The following is a 26499-nucleotide window of genomic DNA, read 5'->3' on the forward strand; positions in this document are numbered from 1 at the left end:
AGACTCTAGCAAGATTTGAAAGCAATCTGTGGGGAGTGGTTTTTTGTTTGTTTGTTTGTAATCAACAGAGCAGCCCTGCTTTTTCTTACTCCAAAAATCCCATCTTTAAGTTAATAAGACTGTAGGGTAATTGTACTGCTTCAGGTATTAGGGAGATGACCGTACTCCCAGTTCAAATATTACTACTTTCTACTTCAGAATTCCCTTGGCCTTCTATTTGAGGGCTTGAAGTGACTTCCGATCTGATAGATGTTAAAACTCTTCCGTTGCTGGAAAAGGTAAAGCTTTAAGAATGTTCCTTTTATACCAGGAAATAGGGAGCCCAGAGTGGAATTTAAATGTTTGGTGTGCTCTGCCGGTATTTAAGTGGAGAGAAACAAACGACTACTTCAGGTTCCATCCTTCCTCAAGATTTATAACATCATTCTAGAGTGGCAGAAGCTGGAACTTGACACTCCAGTAGTAATAAAGTGATAGATTTGTAGCAAAGACTAGTTTTCACATTGTGCACACTGAAATAGAGGTGAACTAGAGATGGCTAATTATTGGTAGGTGGTATGATATGAGGACGGAAAAGCAGACTTTTGTTGGACTCAGGGTATTTAGTAATATTTTTACTACTTTACCTTATATTTGAAATAAGGAAATGGATTCTGTAAATCACACAATAAAAATTTGGATGTGAAATAAAAGGTTTCTGTAAATCACACAATAAAAATTGTATGTGTGCATATGTATGCATGCTATTTTCAAGAGAAAGCAGAATTTTTGGGATGCATTAACAATTCCGCATAAAAATAAGACTTTTCCTTAAAAAAGGGGGGGGCATGCTATCATGGCAAAGGCTGGCTTGGTAGAGTGGTAGAGTGCTGGCCTTGAGCTAAAGAGTTGAGGGATAGTGCCCAGGCCCAGAGTTCAAGCCCCAAACTGACAAAAAAAAAAAAGCCAAAGAATAAATGTGTTTTCTCCCCCAAAGATCTGAAGATGATGCATACATTCATGTAAATATAGCTGGGCGCTGGTGGCTCACACCTTTAATCCTAGCTACTCAGGAGGCTGAGATCTGAGGTTCTTGTTACTATATAAGTCCAGTTTCAGCTGGGTGTCTTGTGATTCTAGCTACTCAGAAGGCTGATATCTGAGGATTGAAGTTCAGAGACTGTCAAGGCATGAAACCCTGGAGACTGTTATCACAGATTGACCACACACACAAAAAAAAATAGCCAGAAGTGGAGCTGTGGTAGAGCACTTAGCCTTGAGCAAAAAGCTCTGGGACAGCATCTGGGCCCTGAATTCAAGCCATAGGACCAGCCCTCCACACCGCCCTCCCCCTCCCCCCCAAAAAAAGTACAGTTTCTAGGAATAATAGGTATTTTATATAATATATGAAAACTGAAAATGGTTGCTTTTAGTTGTTGTTGTTGTTTTTGGTCAGTCGTGGGGCTTGAACCCAGGGCTTGGGTGCTGTCGCTGCACTCTTCAGCTCAAAGCAAGCGCTCAACCACTTGAGCCACAGCACCACTTCCAGAAAATTGTTACTCTGAACATTCAACTTACTCTCTTAAAAATTGTTGCCAAAACCAGTGGTCAGGATAGCCTTTTCTTCAAATTGGCCGTTCAGTACCTGGGGCGTGGAGTAAATTGTGGACTGCAAAGTTAGAGTCTATAACTTAGACTCTAACTCTTCCATAATGACTTCAGGTTTGGGGGGGGGGTGTTGGTCATGGGGCCTGAACTCGGCCTGGGAGCTGTCCCTCAGCTCTTCAGCTCAAGGCTAGCGCTCTACCACTTGAGCCACAGTGCCACTTGGAGCTTTTTCTGCTTATGTGGTGCTGAGAAATCAAACCCAGGGCCTCATGCATGCAAGGCAAGCACTCTATTGCTGAGTCACCTTCCCAGCCCCATGAAGTTCCCTATTTTTACATCATTTTCTACAAGACCTTTTAAATTTAAAGATGATGTGCTTCAAGTGTTTTAATGAATTCCCATGTATATGGAAGTGTTAGATAACCAATGCTGGGCTCAGTGGCTCAGCCCTGTTTGTAGTAGCTTACTCAATTGGCTGATATCTGAAGATCATGGTTTGAAGCCAGCCTGGCTGGAAAGTCCAGGAAACTTTTATTTCCAAGGAACTACTAGAGCTGTGGTTCAAAGTGGGAGAATGCTAGCCTTGAGCAATAGTAGTTCTGGGACAGAGTCTAAGCCTTGAATTCAAGCCCCAGGACCACCACACACACAAAAAGAAATATTATACAGAAGAACTATATTATATATAGTTTTATATATATATATATATATATATACTTAGTGCATATTTAGATTATAACTCATCACATTTCCTTTTATGTGTACTTTATTATGAGCTTAAAGGTAATATATTTCATAAAGTAGTACACTATCTTTGTGTTGGTGTTTTGAGAAAAGCAAAAATTTTGTTAATATCAGGAAAGAGCATGTGCTAAGGCTCAGACATGAAGAATAAAAGTCATCCTGCCTCAGGAGTCTCCAGAGTAGTGGGTTTATAGGCCTGTAACACTATACTTTACTGACCTTCAGTTTTTTGTCTTTTTTTTTTTCTATTTAAAATGAAGTTAGAAGGAGGTTTGAAGCAATCTGCAGCTTCAAAACATTGATATAGAAGTGAGATAATTACTTAAATTATTAGTAATAGTAATGTGAATGAAAAGAGTTTCTGGTTCTCAGGCTTGAACTCAGAGCCTGGGCACTGTTTCTGAACTTTTTTGTGCTCTACCACTTTGAGCCACAGCTCCATTTCTGGCTTTTTGGTATTTATCTGGAGTCTAGAGTCACATAGACTTTCCTTAAGTGCACTTTTATAGCAAGGTATTAATGATTTGAGAGAGGTTAAGTGGCTTCTCAGAGTTGTTTTTATGGTGGGAGATATGAACTTGTTAGACAGTCTACCACTTAAATCATTCTTCTTCCACACTCAGAGTTCCTTATAGGTAGTGAGATTTGATCTTTTATTTAGGATTTTGGCCTCTAATATCTAAGCACTTCCCATTTATTTGGTTGTTAAATAACATGGATAACTAAGGATTCCAATATTTATTTAACAAAGTGAGTGTGTACAAAAACCTCAGGATTATGTTTTGTTAAACCTGTTTTGGCTTCAAGATTGTAATCAAGCAGGGGAAGTCAGTACTGAATGATTATCACAGATTTTGCCCTGAATTATCAGTAGATTTTAGTTAAAGTAACAAATGGAAGTTTAAGGACGGGGAGAATTTTACAGTAGAAAAATTTTATCCATTTAAAATTTCAAAAAGCTGAATGATTTCAAAGAGCTGGGGGAAATAAAACCTAAAGTAACCTCAAGAGAAATGAAATAACTGGGCTCTAATAGAGAAAGGTTTAAGTGTTCGTATTAGGATGTAATTAAATCCTGGCTCTGTTCCTTAAAACTCATATAAACTTGGATAAATTATTTAATCTTAATAATTGTGGAGATTTTTTTCCCTTTTTGGTGCCAGTCCTGGGTTTTGAGCTCAGAACCTGGGCACTGTCCTTGAGCTTTTTTATTTTCCCCTCAAGGCTAGTGCTCTATTATTTGAGTCACAGATCTACTTCTGCCTTTTTGGGGGTTAATTGCAGTGAGTCTCACAGAGTTTGCTGACCAGACTGGCTTGGACCATGATCTTTCCTGAGTAACTAGAATTACAGGCATGAGCCACTAGTACATGGCTTTTTTTTTTTTTTTTTTTCATTTTTAAATTTGAGGAAGGTGCATTTTAACAAAATAGTTGTTAAGTAGACCTTATTAATTGCTAATAATTGAAGTTACAGCAGTGCCTAATGACATGTGTTTGTTCATTCATTGAAAATGTCTTTTGTAATTCAATATGTCATAGCTGGATTGTATGTTAAATTGTCATGAAACAATAAACTTGTTACTATGTGCAAAGAATTATGATAATCTGGGCATGGTAGAACATGCCTGTAATCCCAGTATCCTGGAGGCTGCCAGAAGGTGGACAGCCTGGACTACATTGTAACAAAATTCAGAAAAGAAACAACATTTAAGTTAAAAAGAGCTGAGTAATTCATATAGCATGGGACATTAAACAGTAAGCTCATTACTTGAAACAGTAAATTCTATGAATAAAAAGAAAAAAGTAGAGCAGACTGCTGGTCATGAAAGCAAATTACAGTTTTAAATAGCATGGCTCAGATAAGTCTTATTGACCTGTCTATGTTTATAGGAAGTAAGGAAGTGAATATGAAGGAATATAAGGAAGGGATATGAGATAAGTCACTCTGGGCAGAGAGAATATAGTGGAAAAGCGAGATAACAGTAGTAGATGAGGTCAATGAAATGTTATGGAAGTTATTAGGTATTGGAAGGATATTGATTTTTACTCTGAAATAGTTTGTTTGTTTTTAAACATTTGCTATATTGAGAATAGATTTGACATAGGAAAGTGAGGATTGGGCAGAACAACAAAAAAGCAAGAGGTCTCTATAAAGTAATAGAAGACTTTAAGTATTCACTTGAGAGGTGGGTGAATGGAATGAGAATTATAGGAACTGGAATTCTGAATCTATTTGAAAAAATACATTAACAGATTCATTTGGGTTAATAGAGAAGAGTCAAGGATGATGCCACGACTTTTGGTTTGAGCATCTGGAAGGAGTTCTTTTCCAAAATCAGTAGAGAGATGAAAAATTGTGAGTAGAGCAGGCTATTGGGAGAAATCAGGAGTGAATTTGGGTATTTGTTATTCAAAAATGACTTACAGGTGATATCAAGTAGGCAGTTGGATATGTGATCCTGGAGTTTGATAAAAACAAACAAACAGATCTAAACTGGAAGGAATTTTAGAGTCTGCTCTAATATTAGTTATTCTAAAATACTAATATAATTAGTATTCTGAACCATTTGTAATTGGTAGGTAATGAAGATAAGAGATCTTGACTAAGGACTAAATTCTAGAGTGCTTACTCTGTCTCAAATTGTCATTCAGAATAGGTTTGAAAGTAAGGTAGCCCTAATATCCAGGGATGGTGTGACCTGGAAACCAAATAAAGACAATAAGAGAATGATTGTCCCGGGAGAGCTGATTTAGGAAAAGAAATAGCTGGAGACAAAACCTTGAGTGCTTCTAATTCCTGGGGGCACTGTGAGAATATTGTTTAGAATAATGGAGCAGCCCTTATTCTGAAGGTTGAAGTGATAAGACAAAAAAAGGCAATAAAACAAGAAAAGCCTTTCGAGCAAGAAGTCATTTTTTCCTTCACATTTTCTTACCATTTGAGTCACACCTCCATACTTTTTTTTGCTTTAATTATTTTTTTCAGGTAGGGTCTCATTTTTGCCTGAGCCCAGCCTCAGAATGTGATCCTCCTATGTAGCCAAAACTACAGTCATGCACATGCCATCACAACCCAGCTTTTGATTGAGACAGGTCTAGTTTTTGCTGGTCTGGCCTGAACTACAATTGTCCTTCCTCATCTCTGATTCCCAAGTAGTTGGGATTACAGGCATGAGCTACCACATTTGTCAGTAGGGGGTCATACATCTGTTAGATGCAAAGTAGGGTCAGAAAGATTAATTGGAAAGAAACAGAGAGACTTATAAACAAACTTGCGCCTAAATTGAAAAGTAGAACAAAGATAAGACATTTTGACAACTTCTTTAGTTTTCCCTTTCCTCCTTTGGTTGAAATCCTGAACTCCTTTGGTGTTTGTAGACTAGGAACTCAATTTTTGGGGCCCAAGCTGCCCTGGGGCTATGGTACTCCTACCTCAGCTTCCCAGGTTTTGGGATTAGAAGTGTGTGTGTCACCACACCTCACTCTTTGTTAATTTTAAATTAAGCTGGGTCGCAACGGGTATCCTCCCTTTGTTAGTATTTAAATTAAGCTAAACTGCAATGTGTCTGTAATGAATTATTTTATGAAAGATGTGGGAAGGCTATTTATATTTTCATTGCTAATGGTGGTAATCCACTGCACTAAAAGAAGCTGATTTAAGAAAGGGGAGTGAAGATGATTTGGAAAGCAAAATTCTTTTTTTTTTTTTTTTTTTTTGGTCGGCCATGGGGCTTGAACTCTGGGCCTGGGCGCTGTCCCTCAGCTCTTCAGCTCAAGGTGAACGCTCTGCCACTTGAGCCACAGCACCACTTCCAGTTTTAAGTGGTTTATTGGAGATAGGAGTCTCATGGTCTCTCCTGCCCGGACTGGCTTTGAACCATGATCCTCAGATCTCAGCTGCCTGAGTAGCTAGGATTACAGGCGTGAGCCACCAGCGCCCGGCAAGGAAAGCAAAATTCTTGACAAAGTTAGTTCTAGGTTGTCCTTTGATAGAAGCTATGACCAATAAGGTTACAGATGGCTTTCAAGGGAGATTTGATAGCAGAAAAAAATGAAGAAATTGCTCTTAATCATGATCTCAACAAATCATGAGACTATATGGAAACACAAATAACGGTAATGTATTTCATCTGTTATAAGAATGGCTATAGTAGAGATAGAAAACATACTTGGAGAGTGAAAAGAGGTATGGGATATATGAGGTAAAGGAATTGGGAACCTCATAATAAACGTGTAAACTTTTTTTGGTGGAAGGAGTTAAACTCAAGGCCTCACACTTGCTAGCTGGTAGGTGCTCTACCACTTGAGCCATACCTTTACTGCTACCCCTAGAAGTATAAACATTTTTAAGGGGATAAATGACACAGTGATCTAGTGGGATGAAAATTCACTACTGGTTGCAGCACTAGGTCATTTTTAAAAATGCTACTTTTACCAGAGTGCTGTGGATTAGACTGTAAGTATATATACCAGTGGATGACTATTTTCTTAGATGCTGAAATGAATATCTTTATTCATTGTTTTAATTCTTCCAAATTGTAAACCTCTAGTGAGAATGCTAAATGTAACATTAGGATTGGTTGACAATCTAGACTTCTTTAAACCTTAGATTTTTCCTATTCCATCTGGATAGCCAGTACAAAACTGTTTAATAAGGTGTCATCAAGTTTTAGCACAGTCAGAAGGGACGTAGTGTATGGTCCTAATGGTGACACATGCCTAGCATGTATTCCTAGCACTGAGAAGTCTGAAGGAAGGGCTGGAAAGGTGGCTCAGTGGTAGAGCGCTTGCCTTGCATGCCTGAGGCCCTGGGTTCAATTCCTCAGCACCACATAAGCAAAAAGAAGAAAGCCGGAAGTGGCGCTGTGGCTCAAGTGGTAGAGCGCTAGCCTTGAGCTGAAGAGCTGAGGGAGAGCGCCCAGGCCTAGAGTTCAGGCCCCATGACCGGACCAAAAAAAAAAAAAAAAAAAGAAGTCTAAAGGAAGATAAGTCATTCAAGGCTATCTTAGAGTATATAGCTAGACACTGTTAAAACTTATAGAACCTTATTTTTTTTCTTTTTTACTTTTTAAAATTGTGGTGAAAACCACATAAGCCTTATCATCTTTTTCTTTAAAATCAGGAAAAACAACACAAAATTCATTACATAAATGTCAGACATAATGTTCATGTTTGCTATTTTAAGTGTGTGGTTCACTAGTGTCAAATATATTTGTATGGTAGTGGAACAGATCTTTAGAATATCTTAATCTTATACATCTGAAGCTTCATACCCTATTAAACAGTTACTCTCCTTTTACTTTTTCTTCTAGCTTCATTATAGATAACCCATTTGTGTCACTTGTGACTGGCTTACTTCAGTAAACATAATGTCCCCAGATTTCTTCCATTTTGGAACATATGACAGAATTTCCTTTTTATTTTATTTATTTACATATGCATTTATTTAGTTAGTTAGTCATGGGTTTTGAACTCTGGGTCTGGGTGCTGTCCCTTAACTCTTCAGCTCAAGACTACAAGTGGAGCCTTCAGTTCAAGTGGAGCCACAGCACCACTTCAGGTTTTCTGGTGGTTTATTGGAGATAAAAGTTTCAGGGACTGCCGGGCCCTGGTGGCTCACACCTGTAATACTAGCTACTCAGGAGGCTGAGATCTGAGGATCACAGTTCAAAGCCAGCCCGGGCAGGAGAGACCTGAGACTCCTATCTCCAATAAACCACCAGAAAACCGGAAGTGGCTCTGTAGCTCAAGTGGTAGAACGCTCGCCTTGAGCTGAAGAGCTGAGGGACAGCGCCCAGGCCCAGAGTTCAAGCCCCACGACCGACAAAAAAAAAAAAAAAAAAAAAGAGTTTCAGGGACTTTCCTGCCTGGGCTGGCTTTAAACCCTGATCCCTAGATCTCAGCCTCCTGAGTAGTTAGGATTACAGATGTGAGCCATTGGCACCCAGCTAGAATTTCCTTTTTAATGCTAAATAGTATTCCATTCGCTTATGGATATTCATAATACTTCCATGTTTGTTGTAAATAGTAAGGCTATGAAAATATCTCTTCAAGACTTTGCTTTCAGTTCTTTTGGATATATACCCAGAAGCAAGAAAGCATTTATTCATTTACTGGTGCCAGTTCTAGGGCTTGTACTCATAGCCTGAGAGCTGTCCTAACACTCTACCACTTGAACTATATAGCTCCACTTCCAGCTTTTTTGTGCTTAATTGGCAATAAAAGTCTCATAAACTTTCCTTCCTGGCTTATCTTTGAACTGAGATCTGAGAATCTCAGTTTCCTGAGTAACTATGATTATGGGTGTGGAGCCACTTGTACCTGGCAATTTTTTTTTCTTTTTTAAATTTTAATGTTAATTTTCTGTGAACATACTGTTCAGAGGGGTTACAATTACATGGGCAAGATAATGAGTACATTTCTTATCAAGCATTGCAGCCTCCTCCTTTGTTTACCTTTCACATCCCTTCCCAGCATCCCCCCGCCCAACACCTGGCAATTTTTATGTGTTGTTTTGTTTTGATTTATTAAGACAGGGTCTCACTGTATAACCAAGCTGGCCTCAAACTCTCAGTGTTCCTGATTCAGCCGCTTGAACGCTGGGATTAAAGATAGGCACCTGTAATCCTAGGTACTCTGGAGGCTGAGATCTGAGGATCACAGTTCTTAGCCAGCCCAGTAGGAAAGTTTGTGATACTCTTAACCTCCTGTTAACCCCCATTGTGGCTTAGTGGCAGAACATTAGTCTTGAGCACAAAAAGATCAGGGACAGTGCCAATGAGTTCAAGCCCTGGGATGGACGGGGACGGACACACACACACACACACACACACACACACACACACACACACACACACACACACACACACACACACACACACACACACACACACACACACACACACACACACACACACACACACACACACACACACACACACACACACACACACACACACACCATGCACACCTTATTTTTAATTTTTGAAGAATTGTCAAACTGTTTTCTGTACTCGTACTTTTTTATATTTTTACCAACAGAATGCAGAGTTCTAGTCAATGCCAATATTTTCAAGATTTTAGGGGATGATATGAGATAATATCTCATTGGTTTTTTAATTTGCATTTCTCTGTTGATTATTCATGCTGAGCATTGGGCTGGAGGATGGCTAGCAAGTGTGAGACCATGAGTTCAAGCTTCAGTAGCACCCAAAAAAAAAAAAAAAAAAGGTTGAAAATCTCTTATACTTGTAGATTCTTTCTGTATCATCTTTTTTTTTTTTTGCCACTCCTGGGCCTTGAACCAGGGCCTGAGCACTGTCCCTTAGCTTATTTTGCTTAAAGGTAGCCACTCTACCACTTGAGCCACAGCACCACTTCTGGCCTTTTCTGTGTATGTGGTACTGAAGAATTGAACCCAGGGTTTCATGCATGCTACATGAGCACTCTATCGCTCAGCCTCATTCCCAGCCTCGCCTCTGTATCATATTTGGAGTATGTCTTCACATTTTTTTAAATTTATTTTTAAACCAGGTTAAAAGTAGGTTTCAAATTTTGAATCCTCCTGCTTCTGCCTCTTGGATGCTAGTTCCATCAAAACAAGCTTGATTGTGGCTTATTTTTTAAAAATTCAGCAAGAACTATATATAATAGGATAAAATAAGGATATATGGAAAAATGAGTTCCCTGCTCCCCATGTAAGAAATGAGAGTAAAGATTCTGATTGTGTCTTTTGATACACAAAAATGTTAAGTTTGAGGTCCTATTTGTCTGCTTTTATTTGGGGGGGGTGTCATCTATGAAATCATTGCTAAGTTCACTTTGAAGTCTTCCCACTATTTTCTTCTGGAGTTTTATATAATTTTAGCTTTTACATTTGGGTCTTTAATCTATTTTTAGTTTATATATAATGGAGAAAAATGTACAGCTTCATTCTTTTGTATGTGAGACTCCAGTTTCCCTCACAGTATTTGTTGCAGAGTGTCCTTTTCTTGTGGAGCAAAGACTGATCATATTACAGGAAGATTTATCTCTGTTCCATTAATTGATTTGTCTTTTTTCTTTCTTTCTTTCCATTCGTGGGACCTAAACTCTGAGCTTGGGCGCTGTCCCTCAGCTCTTCAGCACAAGGCTAGTGTTCTACCATTTGAGCCACAGAACCACTTCTGGCTTTTTCTGCTTACGTGGGGCTGAGGAATTGAACCCAGGGTCTCATTCATGCAAGGAAGCACTCTACCACTGAGCCACCTTCCCAGCCCTGATTTGTCTATCTTAATGTCATACCATATTGTTTTCTTGTTTTTAAACTTACTCTGTTCTCTTTGCTATTTTATGTTGCTAGTTGGAAGTTGCTGACTGTTAAAAATAAACAGGAAGCTGGGCACCAGTGGCTCAGGCCTATAATCTTTGCTACTTAAGCTAAGATCTGAACATTGCTGTTCAAAGCCAGCATGGGCAGAAAAGTCTGCAAGACTTGAGTTTAACAAGCAATAATGCTGAACTGAAGGTATGACTCAACTGGTAGAACACCAGCTATTAGTGAAAAGGTGAGCCAAAGAGGAGGCCTTGAGTTCAGTCCCTCAGTATTTGCACAAAAATAAATAATAAATTTGAACTTAGAAATTAACACATTATAAAGAATATCTTGGCCAAGTGTCCTGTAATACAAGTGGGGAGAGGAGGAGAGTGAGTTCCAGACTAGCCTGGGCCTCTTAGTGAGACACTGCCTCAAAGTACTGGGGAAGGGGACAGGTATGCTTTTAAAATAACTATAGTTAGCTTCTTTTCAACCTGTGGTTTGTGAAGTAATCCTCAAAATGATTTCCCTAAGGTTAAGGTGGATGTTCCTAATTCTTACAACTCTGTAATTGTAGGGTGTGGAGTAACAGACAGTCTTCAAAGATGTTAGGGTGTGGTAAATTTGCTGATTCCAGACTAACCATTATATCACATTTGAGTATGCAATTAGAGTAGGTAGTAGATGACTCAGAATGTGTAAACCAACATTTTTTTTTTTTTTTAGCTGAGCTGTGAAATTTTAAGAACCACAAACCAAGTACTGTTTTGCATATAGAAAAGTAACCTTTAGGTAGGCTTTTTTTTTAAGGGGAAAAAGAGCAAAACAAATTGAGAATTTTTTTTTCCCCTAGAGCCCGAAGTGGTTTAAAGTTAGAAGAATTGATAAATTAGTCAGAAGTCATACAGTAGAAGGGAACTTTTCTGATTCTAATATCTATGTTGATGATATCACAAGGATGACAATACTTAAGGACTGTATACATGTGCAAATCTGTCAGGATTTATACCAATTAAAAAATAAAATTCAATGAAAGTGTTAGTTCTGACAGATGTTTTCCCTGCCTGTGAGTACTGTGTTTGTTTGTTTGATTTGTCTGCAGTCCCTTAATTCAACTGGGGAAAATGAGATAGTTTTGTTAGAGCAAAACAAATTATATGTTAGTTGGCTATAATTTTTGCAAGCTACTTGAAAAATGTGGGATTTTCTAGCTTATACAATTTTTTTTTAAGTTTAGTAACCCAGAAAGTCAACTAGTAAATGGTTTACTAGTTGTTTAGTGAATCTGAGACCCTAAAAAATTGTACTTTTACCAAATCCTCTATAAATACTTCAGAGTAACAAAAACTTAAGTATAACTTCTTGATCAAAGAATATGTGTGTTAGATTTGGGGAGATGGCGACAGTTTGTCTCTAGAAATGGTGTATGTTTTCTGGTGAACATCTGTAATTGCCTACCCAGTATCTCCTCTACCTTGCATCCTCCTTATTAGTAAATACTGATTTTGTTCAAAGTAATATGCTACAGAGTTCTGAAAAGCATTTACTCTTCTGGTTAAGAAGAGTAATTGTAACTACTGAAGCTTCTACCACTTTATTCCTACCTTGAATTTGAATATCACTTAAACAATTTAGGTCCATAAAGTACTCAATAAATGACTAAGAAATTTAACAAATACTATCTGTGCCAGCTCTGGTGATTTATGCCTACAGTAAGTCCAGCTCTTGGTATAGGCAAGGCAGGAGAATCAAGAGTTGGCTTGGGTTAAACTAGCAAGATTCTGTCTCAAAAGTACGAACAGCCAGGTGCTGGTGGCTCATGCTCTAATCCTAACTACTCAGGAGATCAGAGGATTGCAGTTCAAAGTCAACTGGTGCAGCAAAGTCTGTGAGACTCTTTATCTCCAATTAGCCACCAGAAAGCCAGAAGTGGCATTGAAGCTCAAAATGGTAGAGTGCTAGCCTTAAATGAAAAGTGCCCAGGACAGTGCCCAGGCCCTGAGTTCAAGGTCCACAATTGACCCCCCCCCCCAAAAAAAAAAAGTACAAATAGGGTACAGTGGCTTACAGCTATAATTCTGCTATCTTCAGAAGGTGAAGATCAACAGGAGTGAGGACAGTTGGGTTATAAAAGTTAAAGGGGCCCAATCTTACATATTAACTGGGCATGGTGATATATACATATATATGTGTGTATATACACACATATATAATTATATATATAAAAATATATAAAATCTCAGTTATCCAGAGGGTATAGTTGGGAGATCTTGTTCTAAGACTGGCTCTGAGCATATAGGAGACTGTGACCTCATATGGGGGTAAGAAAAAGTTAAAGCTAAAATAGAAAGAGGACATTGTTTAGCAGTAGAACAGCTGTCTGCCTAGCAAGCTTGAGACACTGAATTGAAACCCAGGTAAAGCAGAAACTCCTTGTGTTTAAACTGTAACCAGTAGGTATGATTTGTATTACTTGCAAAAAATGAATCAAATTAAGTCTTTTGTGTGTGTGTGTGTGTGTGTGTGTGTGTGTGTGTAGTTGTGGGGCTTGAACTCTGGGCCTGGGTGCTGTCCCTCAGCTCTTCAGCTCAAGGTGAGCACTCTACCACCTGAGCCACAGTACCACTTCCAGTTTTCTGGTGGTTAATTGGAGATAAGAGTCTCATGAACTTTCCTGACTGGGCTGGCTTTGAACCATGATCCTCAGATCTCAGCCTCCTGAGTAGCTAGGATTACAGTTGTGAGCCACTGGCACCCGACTTCAAATTAAGTCTTTTACAAAGTGTTCATGCCAAGTAATTTTATTAGCATTTGGAAGAGTTTTATTTTGTGTGTGTATGTTTTCACAGATCATTAACTGAGGAGAAACAGCTATGCAAAATTCTCACATGGAAGAGTACAAAAATTCTAACAATGGCAGCACAGGCAACAACAGTTCAGAGGTAGAACAGTCTGCTGATTTTAGCACTGAGATTATGAATGTTACGGAAATGGAACAGTCACCTGATGGTTCTCCCAATGTGAACCCATCTACAGAAGAAAATGAAATGGCCAATGCTGTGGACCTTCCAGTGACAGTGACAGAAACGGAAGCAAATTTCCCTCCAGAATATGAAAAATTTTGGAAAACTATAGAAAATAATCCTCAAGATTTTACAGGATGGGTATATTTGCTTCAGTATGTAGAACAAGAGGTTAGTAACTATTTAAATGTCATCAGATAAGCAGATTAGTACAGCAATGTCAGTTTAAGCCTTACTGTTTTATAATCAAACTTTGATTTAAAGTAATTTTCAGGTTAAGTTTAATAACATTAAATGGAGTTTAGTGTGTAATAATTCAAGGTGTGTGTATGTGTGTTTATGTATAAATTTACTGAAATACATTTATCTTGGAATACAGGGGCATAGCTCAGTATAACTCAAAGGTATAGATCTGCTTAGCATGCATGAGGCCCTACGTTTGGCTCCAGCACTTATAGGGGAGGAGTTGGTGACCTTATATATGACAGTTAGTTTCTTTTTTTTTTGTCGCTCGTGAGGCTTGAACTCTGGGCCTGGGCGCTGTCCCTCAGCTCTTCAGCTCAAGGCGAGTGCTCTACCACTTGAGCTACAGCGCCACTTCCGGTTTTCTGGTGGTTTATTGGAGATAGGAGTCTCATGGTCTTTCCTGCCCGGGCTGGCTTTGAACCGCGATCCTCAGATCTCAGCCTCCTGAGTAGCTAGGATTACAGGCGTGAGCCACCAGCACCTGGCAGTCTTAGCCTTCTGAGTAGTTATTATTTTTTTTAAATATATACTGCTTTAATACTTAAATGCCTTGTTTCATTTTCATCAGAATCACTTGATGGCTGCCAGGAAAGCATTTGACAAGTTTTTCATACACTATCCTTATTGCTATGGTTACTGGAAAAAGTATGCAGACCTTGAAAAGCGACATGACAACATTAAACAATCAGATGAGGTGCGTATATCAACTGAATAAAGTTAATCTCCATTAGGTACTGTAAGCCAATTAATAACAAAACAAGGACTTTTCTTTGGCTGACAGTACCTACCATTTACGGTCAAACAATTTTTATAGGGTATTTTATTTGCATTTGTCACTTTTGTGGCATTTGTAGCTAATATTTTCTCTCTTTGTTGGCAGGTGCGTTAAACCTCTACAGTTTGTCAAGCTTTGCAGTGCAAGCCTCTGTATTACACTGCAGCTTAACAAGTAGGGCAGGGCTTTTCTCTCACTTACATTTATTTCTCATTTTCCAAACAATATAGTTGGTTTTCTAGTCACATTTGCTACGTCTTATTGCATTTTTGGTCAGACGCTGTCATTGATGCTCTAATGGGTCTGTGCCCTATGGTCTGTAACCCAAAGCCTGCCCACACAACCCGGTCAGAATGCAGGGACTGCTGCGCTTTGAAGATCAAGACTCTGCACGTGGGGATCAGAACATTGCCATGTTCTATCCAACCTCCACCCAAATGGTAATGGTAGATTATTTAAACAAAATTCCAGTAATTAGTATTTCTAAGGTTCACCGGATATCACAGTGTTGCCTCTCTGTTAAGAAATAATTAAATATTTGAAGTACAGCTTATTGTTTTCTTCTTAGGTTTATAGACGGGGACTTCAGGCAATACCTCTTAGTGTTGACCTTTGGATACATTATATAAACTTCTTAAAAGAAACGTTGGAACCTGGTGATCCTGAGACAAACAGTACAGTAAGAGGGTATGTGAAACTTAGATATTTGTGATTAAGAATATTAATAAGTATCTTAATGCTGATAATAGAACTGCTCCTGGAAGTTTAATCCTTATTCTTTTTTTCCCAGTATTTAAAAGAAATTATACACTTAACGGTTTCTTTTTTTTTTTTTTTTTGGGTCCGGTAGTGGGGCCTGAACTCTGGGCTTGGGTGCTGTCCCTCAGCTCTTCAGCTCAGGGCTAGCGCTCTACCACTTGAGCCACAGCACCACTTCCGGCTTTTTTCTTTTTGCTTACGTGGTGCTAGGAACGAACCCAGGGCCTCAGGCATGCAAGGCAAGCGCTCAACCACTTGAAATGTTTACATATTTTGAAATGTCTTAATATTTTTTTAAATGAAGGTAATAATGCCTTCCTACTTTCAGTTTCATTTTTTTTTTTTTTGAATCTTACATTTATGTTTTATTTTTTTTTTTAATTCAGTTTCATTTTTTAATGGACTAATTGTGCATTTTCACATTTATATAATATAAATACTTGTATTTGTATTTATTGTATTGTCATTCAACTATTTACCAATGTTAATTATTGCAAAATATAGTTTCTAAGTATTATATTTTTTTGGATGACCAGATCCTTACTTTACAGGAAATAAAACAGTTCTGTGAACATCTCTGTACAAATCAGTGTTTATATAGAATGCTATAAGTGGCAAAGGAAATATACAGAGAATGTTTATCAAATGTTTCTCAGGAATGGTATCAATTTTTTTTTTTTTTTTTGAGGTCCGGTCGTGGGGCCTGAACTCTGGGCCTGGGCACTGCCCCTCAGCTTTCAGCTCAAGGCTAGCGCTCTACCACTTGAGCCACAGCGCCACTTCCCGGCTTTTTTTTCTTTTTGCTTATGTGGTGCATGCCATGCATGCAAGGCAAGCGCTCTACCACTGAACCACCTTCCCAGCCCCAATGGTATTAATTTTTAACCCCCACAATTTATAAAAGTAATTTTCCATGTCATTGTTAAATACTTTTGTTTTTGTTTTTCCTCTGTGCTATTACTTTGTTTTAAATTAGAGTATGTCTAGATTACTTATCCTGGTTTTTCATCCTTTCATATACTTTTTTATTTTATTGTGAAAATAATGTACAGAGGATTTACAATTACATGGGCAAGATAATGAGTACATTTCTTATCAAGCATTGTAGCCTCCTCCTTTGTTTCCCCTTCCCATCCCTTCCTATCCTCCCCCCGCCCCCCCCACCCAATCCTCCCTGCCCTCCCGCCCCCCTTTTATATACTTTTTAACTGGTGCTGGGAATTGAACCCAGGATTGTGTGCATGCTCTGCAGGTTTTCTACCACTGAACTATATTCCCAGTCCTGAGCCATTTTTTAAATTGCTTATTCATATATGCTCATTTTCTGTTTTTTTCTTCTGCATTATAGGAATTTGTTAATGTATATTTGTTTCAGAAGTTAAATCCATATAGCTTATGAAGCTACTGGTAATGTGCTTAAAACAGAAAGCTTTCTCCATTTCCCTTTTTTGTATATACTATGTGTATATATAAACATATATATGTGTGAGTAATTATACTTTTTCTCATTAGTTGTAGATATTATGAGTCTTATAGTAGATAAGAATTTTAGAACACTTGTATCTTGCCTTTTCAGTAGGTTTTAACAAATATCATAGTATGTAGGTTGGAGGGGTGTATTTTATTTACCCTGAATCTTAGAAATATTATCCATCATACTGGTCTTCGGTTGCCTTATTTTCCTGGTGTTAATACTCTTCCATTTTTCTCATCTGTTTAATGAAAAGCTTTACATATGGTTTTCCAAATAGATGTTATCAGATATTCTGTAAGTCCCCCCTTTTTTGTCCACCCTCTGGGAACTCTATCCTGAAACGTGAACTTGCAATCTAGACTGTTGCATATGTCTTTACATCACTCCTGGGTTTCATGTCTTTTTTTGTTTGTTTGTTAGATTCCACATTTTCTTGATTTATATCCCCTGATTATAGAGACAAGCATCTTATACATTCCCATCCCCCTTTGGGTCATAGGGTCTTGCTGTGAATTCTGTGAATGCAGGATGTCCTTGAACTTGTCATCCTGTGATACCCTTCCAAGTGCTGGGATTACAGTACTATCTTCTGAGGCTCCATAACTGGGCAGAATTTACTCAGTTAAATGTTAAAAAGTTAAAGATTTCTTTCTCTCTTTTAACTATTGTATTGCCTTAGTTAAATCGAAGGAAATTTCATTGTTACATTTTCACACGTTTACAATATATTCAAATAAACCTGCTCCTCTTTTAGTCTCCCTTTCTTCCTGAAACAATTTCCACAAGTCTCTTTGTTCAGTTTTCATAATTGTTAGCAAACTAATTTTGGCCATATTCTTCATTTTTCAAAATATATTTTAAAATTAGTCATCACCTATTTTTCCTTTCCTCCTTTCCTATCTTCTACATAGTCTTAGATGATTTCATGTTCTATTTATCCATATAATTTTGTAAATGTATTAATATGTGTATGAATATATATTTTAGGTCTAGCTTCCACATGAATAAAAACAAAATATTTTGTTTTTTTGAGCTTATCTTGTCTCATTTGGTATGATGTTCTCCAAGTGCATCTATTTGGGCAGGGGGAGAGGACAATTTCTTTTTTCTTTTTTCTTTTTTTTTCTAGTCCTGGGCCTTGATCTCTGGGCCTGGTCATTGTTTTCTAGGCTACTTTTGCTCAAGGCTAGTATTCTACCACTTGATCCACAGCACCACTTATGTCTTTTTCTGTGATTAATTGGAGATAGGGTTTCATACGCATTTCGTGCTCAGGCTGGCTTAGAATGCTGATCCTCAGATGTGAGCCTGCTGAGTAGCTTGGATTACAGGTGTGAGCCACCAGCATCTGGCTTTGCAACATTGTAGTGTGTGGGTGTATATATATATATATATACTTTTTTCTTTCATTATCCATTTATCTGTTGTTGGGCATATCAACTGATTCTGTCATTTGGCTATTGGCTATTGTGAACAGAGCTTCACTGAGCATAATTATGCATATTATCTCTTTAGTATGTTGATTTATTCTCAAGTATATGCCCAATATATTGATTCAGATACCAAGGAAAGGCTATTTTTAGTCTTTTCAGAGACCTCTGTAGTGCTTACTCTCCCCCCACCCCCAGTCCTTGCCAACATTTTTCTCCCCAGTCCTGGGCATTAAACTCATGGCCTGGGCACTCTCTTTGAGCTTCTTTTTTTTTTTTTTTTGTCATGGGGCTTGAACTCTGGGTTTGGGTGCTGTCCCTGCGCTCTTCAGCTCAAGGCGAGCGTTCTACCACTTGAGCCACAGCGCCACTTCGGTTTTCTAGTGGTTTATTGGAGATAAGAGTCTCATGGACTTTTCTGCCCGGGCTGGCTTTGAAATGCGATCCTCAGATCTCAGCCTCCTGAGTTGTTAGGATTACAGGCGTGTGCCACCGGCATCTGGCCTGTCTCTGAGCTGCTTTTGGTCAAATCTAGCATTCTACCACTTGAGCCACAGTACCACTTCTGGCTTTTTTGGTTTATGTGGTACTGAAGAATTGAACCTAGGGTTTTATGCATGCCAGGCAAGCACTCAAATACTAAGCCACATTCCCAACAGCTACCTTTTTTTTTTTTTTCTTGACTGCTGGCATTTCGGTTGTGATGAGATAGAGTCTTAATATTGTTCATCTTTGAATTTCTTTTATGGATGAGGATATTGAATATATCTATTAGTCATTTGTATCTCTTTTGAAAATTGCTTAGTTTACTTGCTCATTAATTAATTAATTAGGCTATTTGTGCTTTTACTGTTTGATATTTCTTTTAGTTGTTTGTATATTCTGGTGTTTGTTTCTTTTGCTACACAGCCATTTTTATGTGAATAGAGTCCCATTTGGCAATTCTTGCTCCCAACCTCTAGGCTTCTAAAGTTCTAGTCAGAAAAGATTAACCTGAGCATATACTTTGTTAAAATTCCTTTACATTTTCTCATAGTAAGTTTAAAATTTCAGGTCTTACTTTAAGCTCTTTGATCCAAGTGGAGTTGATTCTGGTACAGAATGACAGAAGTCTTGGCTCAGTATCCTGCAGGTGGATACTCAGTTTTCCCAGCATGATTTGTCAAAAGAGCCTGTTTTTTCTCCATTGTATGTTTTTGCTTCTTTGTAAAAAGAATCAGCTAGCTGTCACTATGTAAGTTATTTTGGGGTCTTTTATAGTCTTATGTGTTTTTGTGCTATTACCAGTTTTTGTTATTATGGTTATAGTATAAGTTGAAATCTAGTGTTATGATAACCTCCACGGGAACTCTTTTCCCTTAGAATTATTTTTGGTACCTGGGGTCTTTTATGTTTCTATGAACTTTTGGATTGATTTCACAAATTGTGTAAAATGGTAGATTGCTTTGGCAGTGCAGCCTATCCTAATTTTGCCTATCCATGCATGAGAGGTCTTTATATTTCTGATGTCTTATTCAATTTCTTCAAGTGTTTCTTTTCATTCTTTTTTCTTTTCTTTGAAAGTTGTGGGGCTTGACCTCAGGGCATGGACACTGTCTCTGAGCTCTTTTGGCTGAAGCTAGTACTTACCACTTTGAGCCACAGTGCTACTTCTCATTTTCTGGTAGTTAATTGGAGATGAGAGTCTCACAGACTTTCCTGACTAGGCTTGCTTTGAACGGCAGTTCTTAGGTCTCAGCCTCCTAAGTAGCTAGGATTACAGGTGTGAGCCACCAGTATCTAGCTCTTCAAGGTTTTATATTAAAGTTTTTATTGTAGAGGTCTTTCAGTTCCTTGGTTAATAATAATTAGGTATTTATTCTTTCGGATACTATTGTGAGTAGAATTGTTTTCCTGATTTCTTTCTCAGCTAATTTATTGTTGGTATATAGAAAAGCTATTCATCTTTGGTTATTGAGTTTGTATCCTGCTACCCTTCCAAAGTCTTGGCAGTTCTAGAAGTATTTTAGTGGCATCTGTTAGGATCTTTTAAGTACGTGATTATATCAGCAAATAGGAATAATTTTATTACTTCTTTCCCTATTTGAATCCTTTTTTTTTGCTCCAGCCCTATCTTATTGGTTAGTACTTCTAGTATTATGCTGAACAAGAGTAGGGAGACTGGAGACCCTTGTCTTGTTCCTGGTTTCAGGAGAAATGATCTGTTTTTCCCCAATTAACATGATGTTGCCTATGGGTAAGTATATATAACCTTTATTAAGGGAGTTGAGGATTCCCAACTACTCATTAAGCAGACCTTCATCTAAAAATTCTGTCTTTATTTCATTACTTTATTCTCCTCCCTTTTCCCAGACTTTTCCTTTTTTTTTTTTGGGGTCTGGTTGTGGGGCCTGAACTCTAGGCCTGGGCGCTGTCCCTCAGCTCTTCAGCTCAAGGCTAGTGCTCTACCACTTGAGCCACAGCGCCACTTCCGCCTTTTTTCATTTTGCTTATGTGGTGCTGAGGAATCAAACCCAGGGCCTCAGGCATGCAAGGCAAGCGCTCTACCACTGAGCCATCTTCCCAGCCCTCCCAGACTTTCTTAGTATCTGCTTCATGAATTTCCTGAGTCACTTTCAGGTTCTTTGGAGATAGTATCATCTATATTATTCTCCCTTTACTCAAAATATGCATATTCACACATTTAATCTTTTATTTCTGTATCATTTATCTCTTTATTAAACATTTTTCTTCTAGCTTGCCTTTTTTTAAAATATTTATTTCCAGTGTCTTTTTAAACTTTTTTTCTTTTTTCTTTTATTTTTCACCCAATGAGGTAGGGTTTTGCTCTATAAGCTTTTGGAACTTGTGATCTTCCTGTCTCAGGCTCCTGAGTAATTTCAGGCAAGCATCATAACTACCAGCTCCATTTTGCATTTTTAATGCTACCTAGAATTCATTAGAGGTTTGATGGAATTGTAAATTAGTTTAGGAAGTTTAGGATCTTGTGGGTGGCATGAGGTTTGAATTTAGGGTTCTCTTCTACCATTTAAGCTATGTCTCCAAACTGGGAGTTTAGTTTATACTATTTTGAAGGCCTTGTGATGTTAATGTTTTTATTTTGAAAATACATATCCAAAAGTTTTATTTCATTGAAAAAAGCAAATCTAGTTACTTAAATTGATAGAAATCTCTTGAAGTGAGGTAGGTAGTTTAAAATACTTGTTTTTGCCTTAATTTTGTAAGTATAAAATTTTATCATTGGGAAGGGCTTTTGAAAGTTTTAAAATATATGTATACTTTTCATTACCTTACAAGGCAACTGGATTCCTTGTCAGAGTTATTTTTGCTAGGAACTATTCCTTAAATTGAGGTAAGATTTGCCTCCCTGAATTCTTATTTTATCTTCTGCCTAAATGAATCTGTACATTACAAGCTTGATCCTTAAATTATCAATTGTGACAGTCTTAAGTTGCTTGAAATCTATACATTGTGCCATGTCATTTTAAATTTTATGTAATGAATTTAGACAAAAAGTATACTTTCCTGCTGGCACTGGTGGCTCACACTGTAATCCTAGTACTCAAGAGGCTGAGATCTGAGGATCATGGTTTGAAGCCAGCCCTGCAGGAAAGTCCTTGAGATTTATTTCCAGTACACTTAAAAAAAAAAAAAATAGGCAAGCCAGAAATGGACCTGTGGCTCACATGATAGAGTGCTATCCTTGAGCACAAAAGCTCAGGGACAGTGCTCCAACCCAGAGTACAAGCCCCAGGATCAGCCCAAACAAAGAGACAAACAAAAAGTATAATTTCCTATCCCTTCATATTTTTTTCCACACTTTTAAGCAAATCTTCTATGCTTCCAATTAGTACTTCTACTTTTTAATCCTTACTTGCTTAGAAAGCAACTAAATAAATAACTTGTTGGATTCAGCATTTTATTTTCTAGATTTATACAGTATTTTTTAAATGATTTTTTTTGGAAAGATAACTTAAGAGTAATTTAATTTTTCAGAACTTTTGAGCATGCTGTTCTAGCTGCAGGAACAGATTTCCGATCTGACAGACTGTGGGAAATGTATATAAACTGGGAAAATGAGCAAGGAAATCTGAGAGAAGTTACAGCTATATATGATCGTATTCTTGGTATCCCAACACAGCTTTATAGTCACCATTTTCAAAGGTAGGTTAAAAAATCTGATCTTTGCTGTATCTTTAGTTACTCAACTGATTAAATTCTAATACCATAATTCTTTTGAAATTCTAAGTAAGATTTTTATTAGATGGAAACATGTTTTCTTACAAGATTATCACAACTTAGATGACTTTTAACATTAGCTTTATACTCCAACCATAATGAATTTACTGCTACATGTTCTCTCACCTTTTTTAAAAAGTGATGCTTTCATATTATGTGGCATTTACTTATTTTAAATATCTGTGTACTGTAAGGAGTTAATTTTTAATTTCCAGCTTTTAAAGTATAATCTGACAGTTTTGAGTTTTAGTATTAACCTGAATATTAAATCTTCATTCTCACGCCACATTTTTTTAATTATGGTGCATGTTGCAAAAGGATTATGACTTTGAGACCAGCCTGGTTCCATAGTGAGACCCTGTCTCCAAAGGAAAAAAAAAGGGCTGGGAAGGTGGCTCAGTGGTAGAGCACTTGCCTTGTTTACATGAGGCCCTGGGTTCGATTCCTCGGCACCAGATAAGCAAAAAGAAAAAACCCAGAAATGGCGCTGTGGCTCAAGTGGTGGAGTGCTAGCCTTGAGCTGAAGAGCTGAGGGACAGTGCCCAGGCCCAGAGTTCAGGCCCCAACGACCAGACCCCCCCCAAAAAAAAAAATACAGTAATTTATATTTTTTTGAGCAGTTTGTTGGCAGTTGGATACACTGATCTGGAATTTAGGAGAAAAATGTGAATTGAGTTTCAGTTTAGAATGTCCTTGAATAGTTATTATTTCAAGGTTTATTAATGGGGTTGGCCAGAAAATATATAAGTATGTAAAGTAGATGAGCACAAAATAAGGAGTGTACTTCTTGGGACTCCTAGCATCAAGAGCAGATACAGGGGAACTGTAGAATCAAGCATCACCCCCAAGAGCATGATGGAGCCTGTATTACAAAACTTAATTGAAACTTGCGTATAAAAGCTAATTGGTTGGACATTTGCTGGTGGCTCATGCTTGTAATCCTAGTTGCTCAGTAGCCTAAGATATAGAGGATTGAGTTTAAAGCCAGCTGAGGAAGAAAATTCCAAAGACCCTGTCTTCAGAATAAAGAGTAAAAGTTGAGTTGGAAGCATAGCTCAAGTGGTGGTGCACCAATCCAGCTGGGCATCTTGAGTTCAAACCCTGGAACCAGCAAAAACTGATAGGTGTAATTTATGACTTAAGGACATGGGATTCATTGGATTGTTGAGCACCTTTGATTGAGGCAAAATTGGTAGGGTAAGACAGAACAAACATTTTTTGATGGTTTAAAAATGGCCATTTTACAATTTTAATTTTATTGTAACTTCGCAAGATAGGTTTTATTGTTTCATTCTACAGCTGAGAATCTAAGATTTGGAGAAGTAGCAGGTAACTAATAGCAGACAAATCTAGTATTTGAATTTGTACTTGCTCCATATCTTTTCCATTCTACTGCTAAAAGTGGGAAGAAAGATCTCTGTAGACAGTTTTATTAAGAGAAAGTATGATATTTTGGATTCATTCTTGAAATTAGTTTCTTTGAAAGAACAATATATAGGAGATATTCTTAACATGGGATCTAAAATTACACAAGTATAGAGCATGTATTTTTATTTTTCCATTAGATTTAAAGAACATGTACAGAATAACTTGCCCAGAGATCTTTTAACTGGTGAACAGTTTATTCAGCTGCGAAGGGAATTAGCTTCTGTTAATGGACATAGTGGAGATGATGGTCCACCTGGTGATGATTTACCATCAGGAATTGAAGACATAACTGATCCAGCAAAGGTAATCAGAATTGCTCAATATTCAGTGCATAAGAAAGTAGACCGTTGACAACATGTGTGGTGCTGTTGTAGTTACATAAGTGGCTAGTTAGCTCATGGTTTAAATACAGAGTACGTAAAGTTTAGGAGGAATATTTGCCTGAAGACGTAGTCTGCTAGTCCTACTTAAACACAAAATACCTAGGAAAGTAGTTTATTAGAAAGTTTTGTACTATAAATTGTGAAAAGCATAATATTTTAAAAACACTTGTAAAAGTAAAGGATCTCTGGATAATACTGAAAATTTTCTGTATATAACTTACTCGTTTTTTTCTTTCTCTTTCAAAGCTAATTACTGAAATAGAGAACATGAGACATAGAATCATTGAAATTCACCAAGAAATGTTTAATTATAATGAACATGAAGTTAGTAAACGGTGGACATTTGAAGAAGGTGTAAGTGTTTTTATAGTCTTCAAAATATAAACAAAGGATATTGTTCTTTCAGTTTTGATAGCAGTATCTTTACTGTTGGTTTTTATTTTTTATGTATTGAAGTAGAAATTTTTAGGGTATACATTTACCATTAGTCTTACCATTTTCTATTACCAATTATACTCTTGTTAAATTCAAAATGCTTATTTAATCAGAACAATTAAAAAAAAAATAAAGCCAGGCACCAGTGGCTCATGTCTATAATCCTAGTTACTCAGGAGACTGAGATCTGAGGATCACAGTTCAAAGCCAGCCCCAGTAAGGAAAGTCCTTAAGACTCTTACCTCCAGTTAACCATGAGAAAACCAGAAGTGGCGTTGTAGCTCAAGTAGTAGAGTGCTAGTCCTGAGCTGAAGAACTCAGGTTACGTGTCCAGGCCCAGAGTTCAAGCCCCATGACTGACTAAATAAATAAATAAATAAGTTGGGATGGGGAGAGTACTTGGTTTGAACACAGCACTTGTCACACAGCTGCTTTCTTGCTTGAACCAAATCTCTTGCTCTATACGGGACAATTTAAAGATAATGAAATTGTCAAAAAATACTTAGTTGTATTATTTTTTATGTACAACAAACATAAATTTTAGATAAATAGTAAAATGAATTTTTCCCATAATATTTGTTGTTGTTGATTATGGGGCTTGAACTCAAGGCCTGGGCCCTGTCACTGAACTCTTGCCTAAGGCTAGCACTCTACTACTTTGTGCCACAGTGGCACTTCCAGTTTCCTGGTGGTTACTTGGAGATGAGTCTTAGAGATTTTCTTTCCTGCCTGGGCTGGCTTTGAACTGATCCTCAGATTTCAGCCACCTAAATAGAGCTAGAATTACAGGTAGCAGCCACCAGCACCGGGCTGTCATTATTTACTTTATAAGCAGTTTATTACAATATTTTTATTGATGTGCTATAATTTTATTACAGATAAAAAGACCTTATTTTCATGTGAAACCACTGGAAAAGGCCCAACTAAAAAACTGGAAAGAATATTTAGAATTTGAAATTGAAAATGGGACTCATGAACGAGTTGTGGTTCTCTTTGAAAGATGTGTCATATCATGTGCCCTCTATGAGGAATTTTGGATTAAGGTAAGAAAATTACATGTTCTTAAACTTGAATATATTATAAACATTGATCTAGTGACTAACCTTTTTTGTACTTCTGTTGAATGTTGTTCATATAACTATATCTGTTGCATTAGGAGATGGTCTGCTTGCAACCAGATTTGACTGCTGCATATGCCAACCTCGTTGCCTCTCTTCGTCCTTCCTTACAGAAACTAGTCTAGTGGTTCAATAAAGGTGCTGAATGGGTTTAAAAATAGAATTTTATCGTTCTGTCACATATTTAATTGCTTGTACAACTGTAAATTATTCAGTATTTCCTCTTTTCTGTATGTAGTATGCCAAGTACATGGAAAACCATAGCATTGAAGGAGTGAGGCATGTCTTCAGCAGAGCATGTACTATTCATCTCCCAAAGAAACCCATGGTGCATATGCTTTGGGCAGCTTTTGAGGAACAGCAGGGTAAGAATGAAATGAAGATGTTCAGTTGATAATTTTAGGAATTTATTATAAGGTAAAATTAGAGCAACCGAGTATTAGGGATATGTAAAGAAGAGTTTGGCTGGGTGCTGGTGGCTCGCACCTGTAGTTCCTGTAGTTCTATCTACTCAGGAGATAGAAATCTGAGGATTGCGGTTCAAAGCCAGGCTGGACAGG

General features: G+C 37.5%; 1 protein-coding gene across 5 annotated transcripts in view; it reads left to right on the forward strand.

Moving 5' to 3' along the window:
• Window positions 1-26499, forward strand: part of Prpf39 (pre-mRNA processing factor 39) — a 36012-nt gene that overhangs the window by 664 nt on the left and 8849 nt on the right. The window contains exons 1-10 of one of the 5 annotated variants that reach the window (XM_070027354.1): window positions 13479-13823; window positions 14467-14592; window positions 14779-14847; window positions 14951-15113; window positions 15242-15360; window positions 22333-22500; window positions 24141-24306; window positions 24633-24740; window positions 25700-25864; window positions 26178-26304. In XM_070027354.1, the coding sequence (XP_069883455.1) occupies window positions 15027-15113; window positions 15242-15360; window positions 22333-22500; window positions 24141-24306; window positions 24633-24740; window positions 25700-25864; window positions 26178-26304 (940 nt within the window). In that variant the 5' untranslated portion in view covers window positions 13479-13823; window positions 14467-14592; window positions 14779-14847; window positions 14951-15026. Of the gene's footprint in view, window positions 1-13478; window positions 13824-14466; window positions 15114-15241; window positions 15361-22332; window positions 22501-24140; window positions 24307-24632; window positions 24741-25699; window positions 25865-26177; window positions 26305-26499 lie in introns of those variants that run through there. The other 4 variants (XM_070027345.1, XM_070027335.1, XM_070027374.1 and 1 more) reach the window with 4 other exon arrangements.

This window comes from Dipodomys merriami, unplaced genomic scaffold (genome assembly GCF_024711535.1).
Source record: "Dipodomys merriami isolate MVZ:Mamm:240054 unplaced genomic scaffold, mDipMer1.0.p SCAF_1, whole genome shotgun sequence".
NCBI classification, from domain to species: Eukaryota; Metazoa; Chordata; class Mammalia; order Rodentia; family Heteromyidae; genus Dipodomys; species Dipodomys merriami.